Here is an 18,674-nt window from a genome sequence, read left to right on the forward strand (position 1 = left end):
AAATAAACTGAGTTTGAACAAATATTACATTTTTATCCTCATCTTCCAATGAAAGGGCCCCAGAGGATGAATCTATTTTTGTTCCAGTATATTTAACGATAAAAAATTATGTCAACTTCAGCAAAAAACATGTGAAACTTGATAAAAAAGGAACTACACAAGTGCAAGTGCATTTTCTATTTTTATTAATCATCACACACCCATAGATGCAAATATACCAATACTGTCCCAATAAGTTACATTTAAATAAAAGACAGTATTGAGTTAATTTCTCCCATGTGATACAACAACAAAACCTAAAAGATGATGTCTTAAAATACCTGATAAATGGCTTCTGCATACAGTGCAATATAAAATTATTCAAGCTATGGTTTAAAATTGCATTAAAAGCCTTTTTTTCCCAAACTAAAGTTCGATAGCAACTGAAAACTGACTACACAGTTGCAAATGTCAACAAAAAGACTTAAATCTTGTAACATAAGCAACACATAGCATGATGAAAAAAAAAATGTGCCTTTCACAATTTTTCAAACAGACAACTTTCCTAGGAATTTCCACTATAAGACTGATTAATACAAAGACCCACATCTGTGCAGCAACAGCCAAGAACACTGTCAACTTATTACAGCCATTGTTTCCTTCATCACTTCATTCTGAATGCAGCTCAAAAGTCAAAGTGCTTGAAAATAAATCAAACTGGTTATGTTAAGCGACAAACCTTTAGAAGTGTTTTTTTTGTGTGTGTTTGAGGGAAAACAGCATCGCCTTTGTTTTCTTGTCTGAGACCCTACAGCTCTGGCCGAGCAAACAATAAATCATTTAAAGTCGTTCCTTTAGTAGACATGCTGGCAACACGCTCTGGAGAAGTTGACTATTGAATCATTAGATTTCATGTAACATGTCTTCAAGCAATGTTAACTACTGTAAATATTACAGGTTTAAAGTCTCCTACTGAATCCAGAAGAAAAAATTGATTCCTGACACTCTATAGAAAAATAAAATCACCTTTGTACATCCAGCTTATTACTGGAATGAGAGGAGGTCTGGCATGGAAACAAGACGACAATATCTACACAAACAACTGGAGGACGTCTGGATTTATTGACCTTAATAAACCATGCAGAAACACACAAACTCAAGCACCCAGCCCTTTCTCTCCACATGACACTAAATACAGCAGAAATCAGCATGATGGGAAGAAAGTTTACTGAGGAACTTACGCATCATTCAGATTTCTCACTTCCTTTTTCTCCAAACCACAGCCTTACTGAAAATTCCTCTGTGGGGAATTTGGGGGAAAAAAGGTTTTCTGTGAACTCTAGGTCAAGCTGAGCCTCCACAAGTCAATGTATGCCTGGAGACATAAGCCCCTTTTAGATGTGGGATACCTAACATTGCTGGCTTCATCTAAAATGAGTCTGACAAACATTGCCCGCTTGCACATTCATGTTTTATTGGGGCTTCGTTCGGACATAGTGCCCACTACAGTGACAAAGAAAGCCACAGTAGTCATGCATATTTGAACTGATTTTTTTCCCCCTCAATCTCGTGCATCTAATTCTCCTTGACCTGTCTGCTAACCCTGCTCTGTCAGCCTGCAGAAATCTTATGAGGCCTGGACTGAAGCCACCATGCTCGGTTGCCAAGACAAGACAAATGTAAAGGACTGCATGGCTGGAAGGGGTGATAATGACAAACATTTTATCTCACAAAAACACATTCACAACCAACCATTTTATCCGATCTGCACAAATGTAACAACAATAACAACTACTGAGGTACTGAAAATGTCATGGTGGACGATGAACAGAAGTGTTCAGGAGGAGCTTAGCGTGGAAGTCTGCTCCTTTGTATTAAAAGAAGCCAGGTGAGTGATCGGGACATCTTATCAGGATGCCTGTTGGACACCACTCTGTGCAAGGATTCCCTGCCTGTCTCATGGAAAGCAACAGTCAGAGTACTTTGAGATATGAGGTGGCAGGATGTCTAATAACGCCTCAGAACATTAAGAGACATGGTCGGATCAAAACATAACACAAACACACTGTCATAGTTTTACCACAGTAACTGTAACTGGAACACTGAATATGATGCCAGAACCAAAACCGAGCTTATAAACGTGTAAAGACAGGAGGCAGGTGAAACAGCCTGCGTTTGCTCTGTCCGTCTGTAGTTCAAGACTGTGTACACAACTGAAGCCATGTGTCAGTTATTGGCTTTTGAGGGGTGCTGCTGGATGTTTTGTGCCAAACCATCATCTAAAAAAAGTGTTTCCTTCCGTTTCCTGTCTTTATGCTAATCCAAGCTAAAATGCCAAACTCATCCTACAATGCAACAGACAACAGATGAATGGATGGAGCAGGGAAGGCTGGAGTGAAAACAGGACCTGTGTCTAATAGCTACTGTGTATGTGCATACAGACTGCAAAGTTCAACAGGGGGCAAAGGGGAAGGGTGGAGTAAAGCCTCTTCGTAGAGCAGAAATCGTCACATCAGCCAGCAAACACCTGCGGCTGCAGTGGCGGGGGCAGCAGCTCATTCTCAACATTATCAGAGTCGATTGCTGATGATGCTGTGGCCGTTGTCCCACTAGCTGTGGTTGTACCAGGGTTTTGGGTCTCTAGTGGAAAGTTATCTAGAACACTCTGTACCTTCTGCTCCACTTCATCTGTCCAGTCGATAAGGTCACTCTCCAGCTGGCGAGCTTTCTCTATGACCCGCTCCTGCCTTTCCCCGAGCCCAGTTAGGAGGTCCAGCCGTTTGTGGACCTGACTGAGAGCTGCACTGCTGGGTGAGCAGGAGGAGGCTTCAGTGGCTGGCCAGTGTGGGGACGCTTGGCCCGACATGTAGAGTTCAAACTCCTCAGTGCTTAGATTGAGAGACTGACCGTCCAGTTTCTCGATGAAAGCTACTGCACAGCACTGGGGAGAAAGGAAACATGGAAGGTCATTACCAAAAATCAACACCAATATAAATCAATTATGATTTGTTATTATTTTTTTGACCAGTTGTGCGCAGTCAGTCACTGATTTAAGGGGGAACAACAACAGAAACCCTTATGTAACACACATAAACACTGAGAAACTACATAACTGGTAGCAAATATGATGATTTCCTCACCAGGTTAGTAAAGTAGTAACCATCCTCTCCTGTCATCAGCCTGCTGGGGTTGCAGAATCGGGTGATGTACTGGATGTTGGACTGGAGTCGTGGAGGGTTTGCTTTCAACACAATGTAGATGAGTGTGGGGAGAAAGTCGTCTGCTGATGCAGCCTCTTTCTTGCTGATTTTGATGGCGTTAAAAATGTGCTTGCTGCAACGTGTAATGCAGGCCAGCTTGTCCTTGGGCACACGCTTTGAATCCATTTCAATCACATCTGAAACAGTGGAATCATGTGAAGAAACAACAGAGATTAAGATTAAGAAGATTAAGAAACCTTTATTAGTCCCACAATGGGGAAATTGCATAGTGTTGGATCTGTATCACCAGGACAACCAGCTCCATGTGATGACACGTAGGGGTCTTTTCACTCACCTGTGATGGCTTTGACTACACTGTCAGAGACCTCGGGGATCTCCTCGTTTACAGGAACACACAACATCTCTATGGTGACCCAGTGCAAGGCTCTGACACGAAACACGATCATGATTTTAATCTTTGATCAATTTATATATTGAATTTGCATCACTACCTCTCTTGTTTGCAAACCTGATTCTCTTCTGAATGGCCAGGTCTTTATTCTCGTCATCTGTGGTTTCAGGACAAAAGACTTCCTTGTAGAGGCGCGTCATCATGTACTTCTCTACTTCATCCATAACACTCTCTACGTGCTCTGTTGAACCTAAGAACAAAACAACAGAGAGCAAATACAATGTAATTACAATAAAAAGGCAGCTGACTCTTCCTGTGTATAAGAATGAAACTACCTTTAAACTGGGTCTGGAGGCGTTCTGAGAGATTCTGGTAGAAGTCCTGCACACACTCAGACAGCTCATCAGCTCCCATGTCCTAGTCAAGAATTATAAATACCCGATAAATAAATAATCAATTCTTAAGTCCCAATTTTATCATCTGTATCTAATAATCTTTCACGTCAAGGGTTTAGTTCATAGGTTGGTTGGATATGCACAATAACACACCCGCTTATAGACCATGCTCTCAGTGAAGGCCCGGCACTGCTTGAAGATCTCCCTGCCAGACTTCAGAGGTTTGAGAAAATCAATGAACTCTCGTGTTGCATGGTCACTGTCTGCAGAGGAATGTCGGCTTCCTGAAGAGCTGGAGCTGGGACTGGACTGTGTGTCAAAAGGAGTGACATCTGGAGAAAAACATTTAATTTACTTTAGACAAATGTACAGGTGCTTGTAGCATTGACTCACATATGTCATAAACAGTTTCTATGAGAGGTCGTCATACTACAAATCTAGGGCAGCAGCTGAACTTCACACAAATTACTGTGAACATTTTTTAGGTCACTAGAGTCTAGTTTTTTCTTTATTTTTTTCCAGTAAAATGTCACAAGAACCAAGAAATACATGTATTTAATTTGTATTTTTAACAAGCCAGTAATAGTGTTTATAGTGTTTCCTACGCTAGACTCTTGAATTTCCATCTATAAAGAAAATCCATAGTTAACAAAATTTATTTGTGGCTGCTACCGGAGTGGAGCACTGTATACCTTTTTTTGGTGGTGTTTTTGTGGATGGAGTAAAAAACTTGGTGACTGTGTTGACTTTGCTGGACTTTTCCTTAGTTTTTCTTTCTTCAAACTTGTTGAAAGGTGTAATGGCAGGCTGTGATTGGGTCCTCTGATGTCTGCTTGCATAAGCTTCCTCTTCCTCTCTCTGCAGCCTAGGAGGAAGCAGTTCAACTTTTCAAAGTTTTCGGACAGGCAGACAGACTTGTGCGTTGGCGGACAACAAGAGGTAAGAAAACTGGATACAGTGCTTGCTATTTAGAAACAGTTGTACAGACAATGCTAAAAGACCAACCTTTCAGCAAGTGCCCAGTCCTCCTGAATCTGCTTTTGCCTTTCTCTCTGATTTTCTTCTCGCCAGCACTTTGAGCAGAGGCCCTGCCAAGCAGTGTTGCCATAAAAACCGCATCCTTTTTTGCAAAGCAGCTCTGACTGGTCAAGATGGATTCCACGCCGCTGGTTCATCATCCTTCGCTGAAGTGAGGCTGACTGCTAGAGGTGGACCACAAAACAGAAGAATTAAGAAAAAAAAACAGAAAACATACGGAGAGTACATCCAGCAAAGCCTTATCGTGTACAAAAAAACAACAACATTAATTTTATATGGGCCTAACTGATTTTTCATTCATGATTTCAACAAACATTCAACAGCCTCAAGTCACTCTTCGGACCTAAATTATTTTACATGACACTCAAGTAACTTATTATACAGTGTTCTTATATGCTGGATTTAGGTCATATCCGATCAAATTACGTATGGTTTTGGAGGTAATTACTTACACCTGCCAAGACCGAAGGAATTCCTCGAGCAGCTATGATCGACATTAGCGTTAGCTAGCTAACAGCTGCCTCTCACACTAACTCTGAAACACATCCCCTCACACTACCTAGCATTTATAAATGATGTTCATATTGTTCAAGATAGGTATCCACATTGCAAAGTAAACAGTGACGCCAAATCAACGGTAAAACAACAGCTCACTAATGTCAATACTGTTTACCTAGGCTAATTACAAAGCTAGCCATCCGAGCTAAGGTAACAGGCGATAGTACCAGTAACACTTCAGTATATACTCGGTGTCGGCTGAAGGAATGTTGTGTCAACATACACTGTCATTCAGGGTAAATCAGTTCTCGGGTAACGTTATCGTTGTCCCCTCTCCAGTCTGCTGTCAGTGGATGTTTACATTAGCCAAACAGCTAACTTCGCCCCTCAGCCATTTTGTCTGTCAAATGTTTCTTCTTCGTTGATTTTTCTATTAGGGTTATACTAAATTGGGCGATTGCCACCTAGCGTTTACACGTCGTAATACCCATAGACATACATACCCATGTTATTTCTAAACACAGTTCAAGAATCGTGAAAGCAATCAACTCACTAATTTATATTATCATCTGTAAAAATCGTGTTCATATCATTTAAAAATAAGCTAGATTAGTTTAAGAATATCACGGTCCCTGTATCATTTGTTCATTTGATATTCAAGTAAAAAAAGAAGACTTAATTCATTATGTGTTCGAGAAATACCGCTTTGGCTTTTAATTTTACACGCAGATCAAAAATAGTATATTTATAAAACCGGCGCAGGGCGGAGTTTGAGTTTAAAATTACAATAGCTCTCCTTAAAGCCTAATGATATCAAGATGTCTGAGGACCTCTAGTGGGCAAAATGTTTTGTAGGTCTATCTGTGTTTTTCTCCTTTTTTATTTTTCCATTATTTATTATTTTCCATCATTTCTAGATTTTCCATCATATGTTGTCATTATGTTGATTATCTTGTTCATTAATATCAGTAATTTATTAAAACAAAAATCTATATTTTTCAATGCTTCCACTTATCAAGGACTCCAAACCTGACCTGGATCATATACCCACCAGATCAATAACACACACTACTTTGAACTGGATTTGAAGGATTCTTCTATTTAATATAAATATTTGTTTTTATGGAAAATTGTCGTTTAGTATTTATTTTTAACGTTTTTCATTCTTTTCATGTCATGTGAGCAGAACAGAGCAAAATGAGACACACCTGCAGATTTGAGGGGTTCAAAGATCTAAAGTTTATTTGTATGTTTTGGTTTTTTGGATCAGTGTGTCTAAATTAACACGTAGGAGCAAAATGCAACAGGCCAAAACAGTTCATTGGTTGATAATGGTATGAAATCATGTTATTCGTTATTTTCTTCACCGTGCAGATCTATGCTGTGTGTGGAGAGAAGTTTTAGAGAGGTTTATCACAACGCAAACGTGCTATAGTTAATCATTAGTACTTGCCATATTTGCCAAGTTCATATGCTCTGCCTATCAGATGTGGTGGAGCCACTGACATCGAAATAAAGGAATGCGTGAGAAGCAGAGGTCCTGCTCCGCCCCGATAGAACCTCTGGTCGACATCTGGACCCTCTGTTCGACATCTGGACCCTCTGTTCGTTTGGAAAAGCGGTATGCAGCCTCGATGACAGTAATTTGTGGTTTTAGGGCGTATTTTTTTTCTTTAACTGTTTTCTAAAGGGCTCCGCTGGTTAGGCTAATGACGCAAACATTTACTCTGGATGTTGGGAGGAGTTTACGCGCGGATGTAGCCTATATCTCACTGTAGTTTATAGCTCGTAGCGTACAGTCCAAAGTTTGGAAGAAATTATGGCAGGTAAGAGAAAATGTGATGTGAATGAATTTTCAAGCTGAAATCAGGCTTAAAAATTCACGACTCTAGTTACAAATAGTTAATAATGAGAGAAGTGTGGAGACCGTCAAAGAAATTACGCAGAACGTTTGAGTGTAGGCACACAGCGAGAGGGGGGGGCAGGACCGAGGGGAAACTATTCAGAGAACGACCATCTATAATCAATAACAACGTGTCAAATATCAGGTCTGCTTAGAGAATATCTCTACACCAGCAGCATCTGATCTCGTTTTGGATACTTGTGTTACTTTCACTTTGACTTACGTATTCGTTCATTACATGACATGTAGCCTAACCAGAAGACGCCTTTGACAGACGAATAGATGTAAAACATTTAAACACAAGAGAAATAAATTCAATCAAATCAAAATTTAGACTCAGATAACCTAAAATATCAGTATGAAGGCCACAGTCATCCTTCACAAGTCTACATATTGTCTGTGCGTCTTGTTGTTTGGAGTGTGTTAAAAGAAGATTTGAGAGGTCTGATGTTCTTTCTTCTAGGGGTGGAGGAGCTGGCGAGGGTGAGGAGCAGGTTTGTGGGAGCTGCGTCCAAAGAACTTATCAGTCAGCTCCTGGATGACCTTTTAGAGCAGGGCATCGTGAATGATGGAGAGAAAGACTCCATACTTGAAGAGAATACGACCACGGCTAACAAAGCACGCAGCCTCATAGACACTGTGAGGAAAAAAGGAGAGAGCGCCTCCAAGCAGATGATCATACACCTTAAGGATAGAGATCCTACACTTCACTCCGAGCTGGGTCTGCTCTGACCTCCACCTGTTGGACCACAGGTGAGGGACCGCTGGGTTTGGTTTAGACAAAGGCACACAGAAATCAATACTATGACAATAATGTCATCACACTGATGATTTGTATTTGTGCTTCCAGCTGCCTGGTGGCCTTTTCCACCACTCATGGACTGACGGATTGTGCGCCAAAGACATGAAGAGGCCCGATCCATTAACATGGACTGTTAAACTGAGCTTGTCTAAATGAATTGCCAAATGTATGTTTTTTCAGCTTTGTAACGCTTAAAATAAAGATTAAAATATCCCTAATTATATATACATGTATGTACTTTTGTATCAATTGATGTCTCGGTATCAAAACTTGGCATTAAAATAAATGCACACGTGATATGCATTAGCTCCAGATTCAGCTGTTCAGTAATTGTAAATGTACTTCGGCAGCAGACTTCAACACACTGCACCATTTTGTCTTCAACGCACTTTGAGCTTGAGGTGGTCGTAAAAATATATTGGCATTATATAGAAAGCAGGAAACTGCGGCGTAATGCGTAATCTCTCTCGGCCATTACGCATTACGCACGAGTACTGCCCGGTGCTGCGCTACCGTAAACGTGTATTCTTTAAGTTAAACACTTTGGCGACAGAAGACTTGAACAATGGCAGGTAAGAGCTCAAAAACAACTCAGGTTGCAGGCTCGTGGAAGGTTTTCATATCCAAGGGCTGTTTTTTACCAGCTATGGCAGTGGAGAGGAGGAGCGATCAGAATGTGATCAGACGACTTGTGGAAGCAAAGTCTGGACCTTTTCGCCTTTTGTTGCGCGCGCCATGAATTACTTTCACTTTGTGAAAATCAGTCCCGCCTTTGTGTTCTTACATATTCAATTAATATTTGAATATTTTTTGAGATGCTTTGTGGAGATTTGGACAATTAGCGTGTTGCGTGTTTATCGTAGCCTATAACTGTGCGTTAAAGTTAAGTTGAACGTTACAGTCAGAGTTGTTTTTCTGCACCGCACTATATAAGGAAGAAGACAACATCAGACTCTCCGCCCTCCAGCTCACAAACGGAAGGCTTGGTTTACAGTGGACAGCAGTGCTGTTTATCCAGCTGTAGATTGTTTTGATGTGAGTTGTGTAGTTTTGAAGAGCTGGCTTTTCTCCAGTGCTGCTCACAGTAATCATGACACTCAACATCCTCGTGAGGATGGAGTGAGGAGCAACTTTTAAACTAAACTTCACCCAACGCAGATCAAAACCATCAAATATATAAAAACATAATTAATCACCACTGATAATACCTCTATTGACACATGAGATGTTTGTTTTTATTTTGTTTTGCATATTTGACTCTTCCAGCTCAGACACTTGCCAAGATCAGGAAAAAGTTTGTGGATGGGGTGACCAAAGAAGTTATCAGTCAGCTCCTGGACGATATGTTAGAGGACCACATCCTGAATGATGGGGAGAAAGAATCCATACTGGAGGAGAACTTCAGTCGAAGAGATAAAGCACGAAATCTCATCGACACAGTGAAGAGGAAAGGAGACAAAGCCAGCAAGAAGCTGGTCGCTTGTATTTGTTGTAGAGACCCCACACTTTCCTCTGAGCTGGGTCTCTCCTGTGATGAGGCTGCTCCATCAGGTAAGAAGCATTTTAACATATTACGATAATGTGATGTGAAGAAGACACACATATAACTCTGTGTTTTGTCTTCAGAGCCCCCAAACCAAGAGTGGTCCCTGACTCTCAAACCTACAACGGATGCATTCTGGATGGAGAAACAGAAGGATAAAAACAACGTCAGTGATTCACATGAGCCACACAAGTGGGAACAACAAGAAAACTGTAAAATCCAGTGTGACACAATAGTGTGTGTGTTTTTTTAATTGGATTTTCAGATTTACCCTGTGACCAGAAACTCCATCCGAAACCGCGTGGCCCTGTTGATCACCAATATAAAGTTCACCAATGAGAACTTAAACAGAAAAGGGGCTGAGAAAGACGAGGAGAACATGGAGAAGCTGCTCTCAGATCTGGGATATAAAGTGGTGAAGCACACAAACCTCACTGCAAAGGTACTGTATATAAAAGGATTTAGGATTTAAAGCACATTCTTCTTCTGTGGTTGATTTATTGAGCCTGTTTGTGTTTTCACAGGAGATTGATGAGGCTTTAATTCAGTTCTCTAAACACCCAAATCTCAAAGAGACTGACAGCGTGTTGGTGGTCATCATGTCTCACGGGAAACTAGACAAAGTCCTCGGTGCCAACTGGAAAAAAACAATATCGGCTGATGAGGAACCTGATGAGTTCCCCATCAACAACATCTACAAACACTTGGGCCCACAGCCATGTGGAGATCTGGTGGACAAACCAAAGATTATCATCATCCAGGCCTGCAGAGGAGGTGACTTCTAGCTCCTCTAACAGAGACACATTTCTTATTCTGAATGCATTAAAAATGTGATGTGTTTCAGAGGGGGAGGGAGCAGTGCTTGTTTGTGATGGCGTAAACCAAGCTGTGGACTGTGACGACGTGCCGCACCAGCGCCCGGCTGCCGAGGAGAACATGGAAGACGATGCTACGAGATGTGTGCACAGAGAAAAAGACTTCATCTCTCTTCTTTCCAGCACTCCTGGTCGGTTTATTCTGAAGTGCACACACACAGTGAAGATAAACATTGATAAGCTGCAGTGAAAACAGTGTGATGTGATCTCATGAATGTTCTCTCGTCTCTGGATCCTGCAGATACTGTGTCGTACAGACAGAGAGACCGCGGCTCCATACTTATCCAGTACGTTGTTGACGTATTTAACACCTATGCATGTACAGAAGACATCGAGAAGCTCTTCACAAAAGTATGTTTTACAAGTGTAAAATACTCCCAGAGTGTTTGTGTTAATGCTTTAATAATATGAGTCTTGATTAATTTGTTTTCATCTGCACAGGTCATGCGCCGCTTCGAAGACTTCAATCCTGGCATCAAAAGACAGATGGCAACCAAAGACAGATGCACATTTACAAAAGCTTTCTACTTTTTTCCTGGCCAGTGAGATGCTGTTTCAGATTATTTTAATTCACAAAATATAAAATCCTATAGAGTGTATATTTCTGTTGGAGGTTCACTTACTCACCTCTGCCTGACTGATTTCATTTTTGAGCTTTGTTACCAAGGCAACACGTAACAAACTCAGATGGTGTCACCAGCCGATTTTTTAAAGATAGAAAACATCATTATATTATACACTTTTTAAAGCATACATGAATTTATTCACATTACAACAAAGCGTAATATTTTGCCATGAATTTTTCCAGGTATTTCATGTATTGAAACATTGATAACAGCTTTTTATTATGTGGCATATATACTAAAATAAACCACTGTAGCTACAAGCCTGTGCAGACCCTCTGTCCATTCATTTTCTTAACCTGCTTGTCCTGAGTGTATCCCATGGTTATCAATGTGTGAGAGGCGGGGTACACCCTGGGCACATGCCAGATAACAGAGAGACAGACAAGCCATCACACTGACTCTCACACTCGCTATCTAATATCACTTCAATTCAATTTTATTTATTTATGTAGGCACTTAACACAAACACAGAGCCTGAACCCCCGAGCCAGCAGACAGTGGCAAGGAAAAACTCCCTTTTTACAGGAAGAAACCTTGAACAGGACCCGGCTCGCAAGAGAGAACCTTACTGCAGACAGTCAGCTGGGTAGAGGAGGAGAAGAAGAGGAAGACAGTACAGAGAGGATGAAGGAGAGAGAGAGAGAGGCATGCATGCAATAAACATCATAGATTCCAAGGACAAACACGCAGGTTGTAGCACTACAGATTATCTGCAGTTTATGTTTGTTTTATCAAAATCAACAGAATAATAGAGAGATATTTTTGTTCCTGCTTTTGTGCCTGTTACTATTTCTCTGCTCAAAACTCATGGTCTCATGGAAACAGCTGAGCGTTGTCGTTTGGTAGATAATGAACAGAATTTGCCTTACTTAAGAATATAATCATCATGTTTTAAAATGGACTTGACAAATGACATCGGGTCTTTTAAGGGCTAAAATTAAAATAACATTTGAATTTTGTAAAGAATTAGATGGCTCAGTTATTGTTCCTGAGAAAACAAATAAAGCTTTGCAGCATATGCATGCAGCAGAAAAGAAAACCACATCAAGAAGGTATGCATCCTGCAGATCAAGGTTAGTCAGAGTCTGTGACTGAGATAAACTCCATCAGACGAATGTTAAAATGACACACAGCCACTAGATTTACCTGTTTACCACCACTTACATGGAAACAGTATTTCCTGATAAATAGCTTAAATAGGTGTGACACACACACACACACACACACACACACACACACATTCTCACAGTTTGCTTGACTGGATAAGGCTGAACAATGGCAGGTAAGACTGAAGGATGGAGTGATTTTACGTTGTCCTGTTTAATATTACATTATTCCTCTCTTTAGATAAGGAGCTTGCCAGAGTGAGGGGGAGGTTTGTGGACAAGGTGTCAAAACCCCTCCTTAAGCAGCTCCTGGACGATCTTTTAGAGGACGGTCTGTTAAATGATGGGGAGAAGGACTCTGTCCTGGAGGACAATAGCAACAAGGCAGACATGGCACGCGCCCTCATTGACATGGTGAAGAGGAAAGGAGACAAAGCCAGCAGGAAAATGATCGACCATATTAAAGACAGGGATCATTCACTGTACTCCGAGCTGGGTCTCTCCGGCCCGCCTGCAGGTGAGTGAATACCATCAGCTGGCAGACAAAAAGACGGAAGAGTATATTTTCCAAATAAAAGTGTACATCAGTGTGGTTTTCTGTTCAGCTGCAGCACCTAAGAAGGAGCAAGGCTGGTCACACACAATGATCACCACCACGGATTCATTCTTGAGGGACAAACAGGATGATCAAAACGTTTGTACTTAAGATTCAAACATTCACAAGTCAAAACCTACTGTGACAGTGTGTGACATTGTGCCTTTTCTTCAGGTATACCGTGTGGCAGAACAGGCCATTAAACATCGAGTGGCCCTGCTAATCACTAACAGAGATTTTGCTGATAAGAGGTTAACCCGGAAGGGAGCTGAGATCGATGAGGAGAACATGCTGCACCTGCTCTCAAAACTGAATTATGAGGTGGTGAAACACAGGAACCTGACTGGGAAGGTATCTGATTAACTGGTTTTATTTAGACGACAATGAAAATAAACAAAAATTTGAATTCTGACTGTACAATTCACTTAATGTTCAGAATGTTTAGTTCAAGAATTGTAACTTTTATGCCAACATTCTTAGATTTTGGCCAGAATTCTGCCTTTTCCTCTTCAATGGCACTGTTTGTGGTAAATAACAGTTAGTTTGTCCTGTTCCGGCTTTAAGATTTAGTAACATACTTTTTGTGCTCTCACAGCAGATGGAGGAGGCTATGCGTGACTTCTCCAAACATCCAAAACTGAAAGAGACAGACAGCGTGTTTGTGGTTATCATGTCACATGGGAAATTGGGAGCCGTTCTCGGTGTCAATTATAGTGCTGAAGAGGCAGATGAATTTCCAGTTGACAAGATATATAAATGCTTGGACACAGCCAATTGCCCAGCACTGCGGAACAAACCTAAGGTCATCATCATCCAGGCCTGCAGAGGGGGTGATTCTCATTTTAATTCCTGAAAACAACAGCAAATGTCTTCATAGTCACAGTTTGGTTGACTTTAACATGTAAATGTCATCATACATGTTGCAGAGGCAGGTGGAGCGGTGCTCGTTAGTGACAGTGCTGTGGTCAGTGATGACTTGCCGCCGCCAGGTCCGGCCCCGTTTGCTGATGCGGATAACATATTTGACGACAGTGTGAAATGTGCACACAAAGAAAAAGACTTCATTTCTCTGCTCTCCAGCACCCCAGGTCAACCCAATGAAAATCAAGACTCTGCAGTGCACACAGCCCAGAACAGTTACCTCAAGTGTGCTCTCTGTGTCTGAATGTTTGTCCTGCAGATACTGTGTCATACAGACAGGAAAATCTTGGCTCCTTCCTCATCCAGTACATCATTGAAGTGTTCAACACCTACGCACATGAGCATGACATCGAGGAGCTTTTCAGAAGAGTATTACATTTAAACTGCTGCATTTAATCCGAACATATTAATGTGAGTCTTCCTTACCGTGTGTGTTTGTTTACTTCACACAGGTCATGCGACGCTTTGAAGATTTCTCCGCTGGCAATAAAAGACAGATGCCAACCAAAGACAGGTGCACACTGACCAAACGCTTCTACCTCTGTCCATGACAGTGAGACAGCAACAAGTTCTTGTTTATGCGATTCGACTGTGCGCTTGCTTTGCTTTACTACTAACTGATTGCATTAGATTGTATTACTGAAAATGAATCACAGCATTCAGCTGAGGTGATGTGAAGGACTCGGGATGCTGCAGACTCATTCTGACCAGTAGCTAGGAAAAAACAGCATGGTTACTTAATTCTATAATAGCTTTTTAAAAATTGTATTCTAATCATATTTTTGCAGATTTTCTTAAGCTTTCGTTGATAGATCCTTTTTGTTATATTAGTATCATTTAATGCATGTTACATTTATATGTGTAACCCTTAATTGAAGCATTAAATAATGCTTTTAAAGAAAGAATTTCCTGTGGGATTAATTACGTCTTATCTTATCTCATCTCATCTCATCTCATCTCATCTCATCTCATCTCATCTCATCTTATCTTATCTTATTTTAACTTATCTTATCCGTTCTGTGTGATTCTGGGGAAGTTCAGAGTCCAGAAAAGAGCTAATAGAAAACAAAAGAGTTGAAAGCACACCGCTGTCTCACACAAACAGGAAGTAACAAGAAACAAAAAAACAAAACAATAACGGGTTCATGAGAAATAAGCTACACCTACAATATCACTGCAACTGCTAGGAGGTCCTTACTGTATGCTGAGGAGTCAAAATCACTGCTGTTTAGACACAAGCACAGAGCTCAGTGGCTGGCAGATAGATTAACCATTTAATTCAGGAAGAAAATAACAGACACACATAACTCACTGAACAATGGATAGAATTGAGACAAATAAATAACATCCATGCTAAAAAGACAACATATGAGACAACAAACACTGAAATAAAACACTAAAATACTGGACAGTGCTTAAAATATTAGCTTCTCAGAGCTGAGCAGCTTGGAGGTAAGAACTGTTCTGGAATCTGGTTGTTGTCTTGTCTTGTCTTGTCTTAATGTCTTTTCTGAGAAGGGAGGTTTTTTTTAAATATGGAACATCAGACCTTTCCTGGACTTCTTACTACTACAGTCAAACATTTCAGGCACACAGGATTCCACCCCATCACTTACATGCCTCCTTCATGTATACACACGCCATGCACTCACTCACTCACACACACAACCCTGGAGCTACAGCTAGAAATGCAGCACAACCGGCAGTAGTTTTACTTCAGGCAACAACAGATGTGTTTAGACAGGAAAATAACCCAGTTTGGCAGTGTGATCATTCTACAAGCAGATATGGAAAACATGGTCCACTCCGACTCAATGTCTCCAGCCTCCCTCGGAATGTGGGTGAAGCTCTCCCGGAGGTGGGAGTTGAAAATCTCCTTAGTGGCGGGTTCGGCCAAATGCTCCCAACAGACCCGCACAGTACGTTTGGGCCTGCCGGGCCTGTCCAGCCTCTTCCCCATCCAACTCACCACCAGGTAGTGATCAGTTGACAGCTCAGCCCCTCTCTTCACCCGAGTGTCCAAAACACAAGGTCGAAGGTCAGCTGACACGATTACAAAATCGATCATTGACCTCCGGCCTAGGGTGTCCTGGTGCCAGGTGCACCGTTGGACAACCCTGTGCTCGAACATGGTGTTCGTTATGGACAAACCATGCCCAGCACAGAAGTCCAATAACAAAACACCACTCGGGTTCAGATCGGGGAGGCCGTTCCTCCCAATCACGCCTCTCCAGGTGTTACTGTCACTGCCCACGTGGGCGTTGAAGTCTCCCAGCAAGATGACAGAGTCCCCGGTTGGGGTGCCATCCAGCACCCCTCCCAGAGACTGTAGGAAGGTCAAGTACTCTACACTGCTGTTCGGCGCATACGCCGAAACCACAGTGAGAGACCTCTCCCCAACCCGAAGGCGCAGGGAGGCGACCCTCTCACATACTGGGGAAAACTCCAACACATGGCAGCTAAGCTGTGGGGCTATAAGCAAGCCCACACCAGCCCGCGGCCTCTCACCATGGGCAACTCCAGAATAGAAGAGAGTCCAACCCCTCTCAAGGAGTTGGGTTCCAGAACCCGAGCTGTGCGTGGAGGCGAGCCCGACTATATCTAGTCGGTACCGCTCAGCCTCCCGCACAATCAGGCTCCTTCCCCCCCAGCGAGGTGACATTCCATGTCCCCAGAGCCAGTGATGTGTCCAGTGATCAGGTCGCCGAGGCCCCTGCCTTCGACTGCCACCCAATCCACTCTGCACCGGCCCCTTACGGTTCCTCTCACCGGTGGTGGGCCCATGGGAGGTCGGCCCCACTTCGCTCCTTCGGGCTAAGCCCGGCCGGGCCCCGTGGGGAAAGGCCCGGCCACCAGGCGCTCGCATTCGAGCCCCAACCCCGGGCCTGGCTCCAGGGTGGGGCCCCGGCTGCGCCATACCGGGCGACGTCACGGTCCTTGTTTTCCTTTTCATCATAAGGGGTATAAGGGGTAAATAAATTCTGAATATATAACATATTTACTGATGATTTCTGGAATACTATGACTGAATAAACATATTAAATCAAATAATATCTTCATTAAAAACAATTCTGACACTTTTTTGACTGATCTCTACTTGATCTTGGCATCAGAGAGAGCAGGTTTCTATTCCTGTCTCACTTCTTCCACCTCACACTTGGTTCGGGTGGTGGTGCTACTGCCCCCTCCACCCCACCAGTTGAGTCCCAAAGACTGTGGAGGTGATAATTTAGCTCATATTGATCAACCAATTGATCCAGGCTCAGAAGTGGATCTTCTGAATCCGTCATAGGGACAATTTGACAACTGATCACTGAACTGTGACAACTGAACATTTAACGTTAAAAGTGATGCACAATAACAAGTGAAATCCAACATATAGAGGAGCGCACACAATCATTTGTGCTGACCAATGGTAAATTGGTCAGCACACTGTGGAACAAACCTAAGGTCATCGTCATCCAGGCCTGCAGAGGGGGTGATTCTCATTTTAATTCCTGAAAACAACAGCAAATGTCTTCATAGTCACAGTTTGGTTGACTTTAAAATGTAAATGTCATCATACATGTTGCAGAGGCAGGTGGAGCGGTGCTCGTTAGTGACAGTGTTGTGGTCAGTGATGACGTGCCGCCGCCAGGTCCGGCCCCGTTTGCTGATGCGGATAACATATTTGACGACAGTGTGAAATGTGCACACAAAGAAAAAGACTTCATTTCTCTGCTCTCCAGCACCCCAGGTCAGCCCAATGAAAATCAACACTCTGCAGTGCACACAGCCCAGAACAGTTACCTCAAGTGTGCTCTCTGTGTCTGAATGTTTGTCCTGCAGATACTGTGTCATACAGACAGGAAAATCTTGGCTCCTTCCTCATCCAGTACATCGTTGAAGTGTTCAACACCTATGCACATGAGCATGACATCGAGGAGCTTTTCAGAAGAGTATTACATTTAAACTGCTGCATTTAATCTGAGCATGTTAATGTGAGTCTTTCTTACCGTTTGTGTTTGTTTAATCCACACAGGTCGGGCAACGCTTTAAAGATTTCTCCTCTGGCAACAGAAGACAGATGCCAACCAAAGACAGGTGCATGGTGACCAAACGCTTCTACCTCTGTCCAAGACAGTGAGACAGCAACAGGAGCAGAGAGCTTGTTAATGCAATTCAACTGTTCAAACTGATTGCATTAGATTGTTTGGGAAAAAAACAGAATGGTAACTTAATTCTGTATCAGCTGATTGATCATTTTTTTCTTATATCAGTATCATTTAATGCATGTTACATTTATATGTGTAACGCTTAAAGCATTAAATAAAACTTTTTTGTACATCATTGTATTCTTTGTAACAATCTAAAAACAAAATCAAGTATCAAAATATATACAAGCTCCCTGCTTAACAAATGGAGATGAACATGTAACATAGTGATCGATTTCTAAATGATGGAATTTATTTATCTATATGTATTTAGTTTTAACTTTGGGAGAAGAGAAAGTAAAAGTTCTGTGTGATTCTGGGGAAGTTCAGAGTCCAGAAAAGAGCTGATAGAAAACAAAAGAGTTGAAAGCACACCGCTGGCTCACACAAACAGGAAGTAACAAGACACAAAACAATAATGAGTTATCACTGCAACTGCTGGGAGGTCCTTACTGAATGCTGAAGAGTCAAAATCACATCACTGCTGTTCAGACACAAGCACAGAGCTCAGTGGCTGGCAGATAGATTCACCATTTATACTTTCCATGTCGACTGGATTTGTTTCAGTGAGGTCCACGCACTGACAGG

At 42.1% G+C, this 18,674-nt stretch overlaps 4 protein-coding genes and 1 long non-coding RNA gene across 9 annotated transcripts in view; 3 read left to right on the plus strand and 2 right to left on the minus strand.

Moving 5' to 3' along the window:
* Window positions 1–162: 162 nt before the first annotated feature.
* LOC114444463 (rab5 GDP/GTP exchange factor-like) lies at window positions 163–5,947 on the minus strand. Its single transcript, XM_028419044.1, has 9 exons — window positions 5,806–5,947; window positions 4,992–5,188; window positions 4,679–4,851; window positions 4,140–4,318; window positions 3,927–4,008; window positions 3,709–3,841; window positions 3,535–3,626; window positions 3,120–3,376; window positions 163–2,920 (listed from the first exon to the last, which is right to left on the minus strand). Exons 2-9 carry the CDS (start codon window positions 5,162–5,164, stop codon window positions 2,492–2,494), a joined length of 1,518 nt encoding a protein of 505 aa, XP_028274845.1. The 5' UTR covers window positions 5,165–5,188; window positions 5,806–5,947; the 3' UTR covers window positions 163–2,491.
* LOC114444470 (uncharacterized) lies at window positions 4,907–8,026 on the plus strand. Its single transcript, XR_003671565.1, has 3 exons — window positions 4,907–4,925; window positions 7,010–7,143; window positions 7,889–8,026. It is a non-coding gene; the product is annotated as an uncharacterized LOC114444470 (long non-coding RNA).
* A 509-nt stretch (window positions 8,027–8,535) lies between these two features.
* Window positions 8,536–18,674, minus strand: part of stx1a (syntaxin 1A (brain)) — a 55,552-nt gene continuing 45,413 nt past the window's right edge. For 2 of the 5 annotated variants that reach the window (XR_003671564.1, XR_003671560.1), the window contains 3 exons: window positions 18,540–18,666; window positions 17,889–18,003; window positions 16,821–17,791 (listed from right to left, as the gene is read on the minus strand). The gene's annotated coding sequence lies outside the window, so the exon portion shown is untranslated. Of the gene's footprint in view, window positions 8,547–16,820; window positions 17,792–17,888; window positions 18,004–18,539; window positions 18,667–18,674 lie in introns of those variants that run through there. The other 3 variants (XR_003671562.1, XR_003671561.1, XR_003671563.1) reach the window with 3 other exon arrangements.
* Window positions 8,666–14,586, plus strand: LOC114445149 (caspase-1-like). Its single transcript, XM_028420108.1, has 15 exons — window positions 8,666–8,799; window positions 9,494–9,778; window positions 9,854–9,936; window positions 10,036–10,212; window positions 10,295–10,544; window positions 10,615–10,776; window positions 10,887–10,996; window positions 11,087–11,189; window positions 12,619–12,894; window positions 12,983–13,071; window positions 13,147–13,323; window positions 13,568–13,802; window positions 13,899–14,060; window positions 14,153–14,262; window positions 14,346–14,586. The coding sequence occupies exons 1-15, from the start codon at window positions 8,793–8,795 to the stop codon at window positions 14,442–14,444; spliced, it is 2,325 nt and encodes a 774-aa protein (XP_028275909.1). The 5' UTR covers window positions 8,666–8,792; the 3' UTR covers window positions 14,445–14,586.
* On the plus strand, window positions 15,791–18,019 carry LOC114445150 (caspase-1-A-like). Its single transcript, XM_028420109.1, has 5 exons — window positions 15,791–15,812; window positions 17,276–17,371; window positions 17,468–17,629; window positions 17,722–17,831; window positions 17,915–18,019. The coding sequence occupies exons 1-5, from the start codon at window positions 15,791–15,793 to the stop codon at window positions 18,017–18,019; spliced, it is 495 nt and encodes a 164-aa protein (XP_028275910.1).

The sequence above is a fragment of the Parambassis ranga genome, chromosome 13 (assembly GCF_900634625.1).
Source record: "Parambassis ranga chromosome 13, fParRan2.1, whole genome shotgun sequence".
NCBI lineage: Eukaryota > Metazoa > Chordata > Actinopteri > Ambassidae > Parambassis > Parambassis ranga.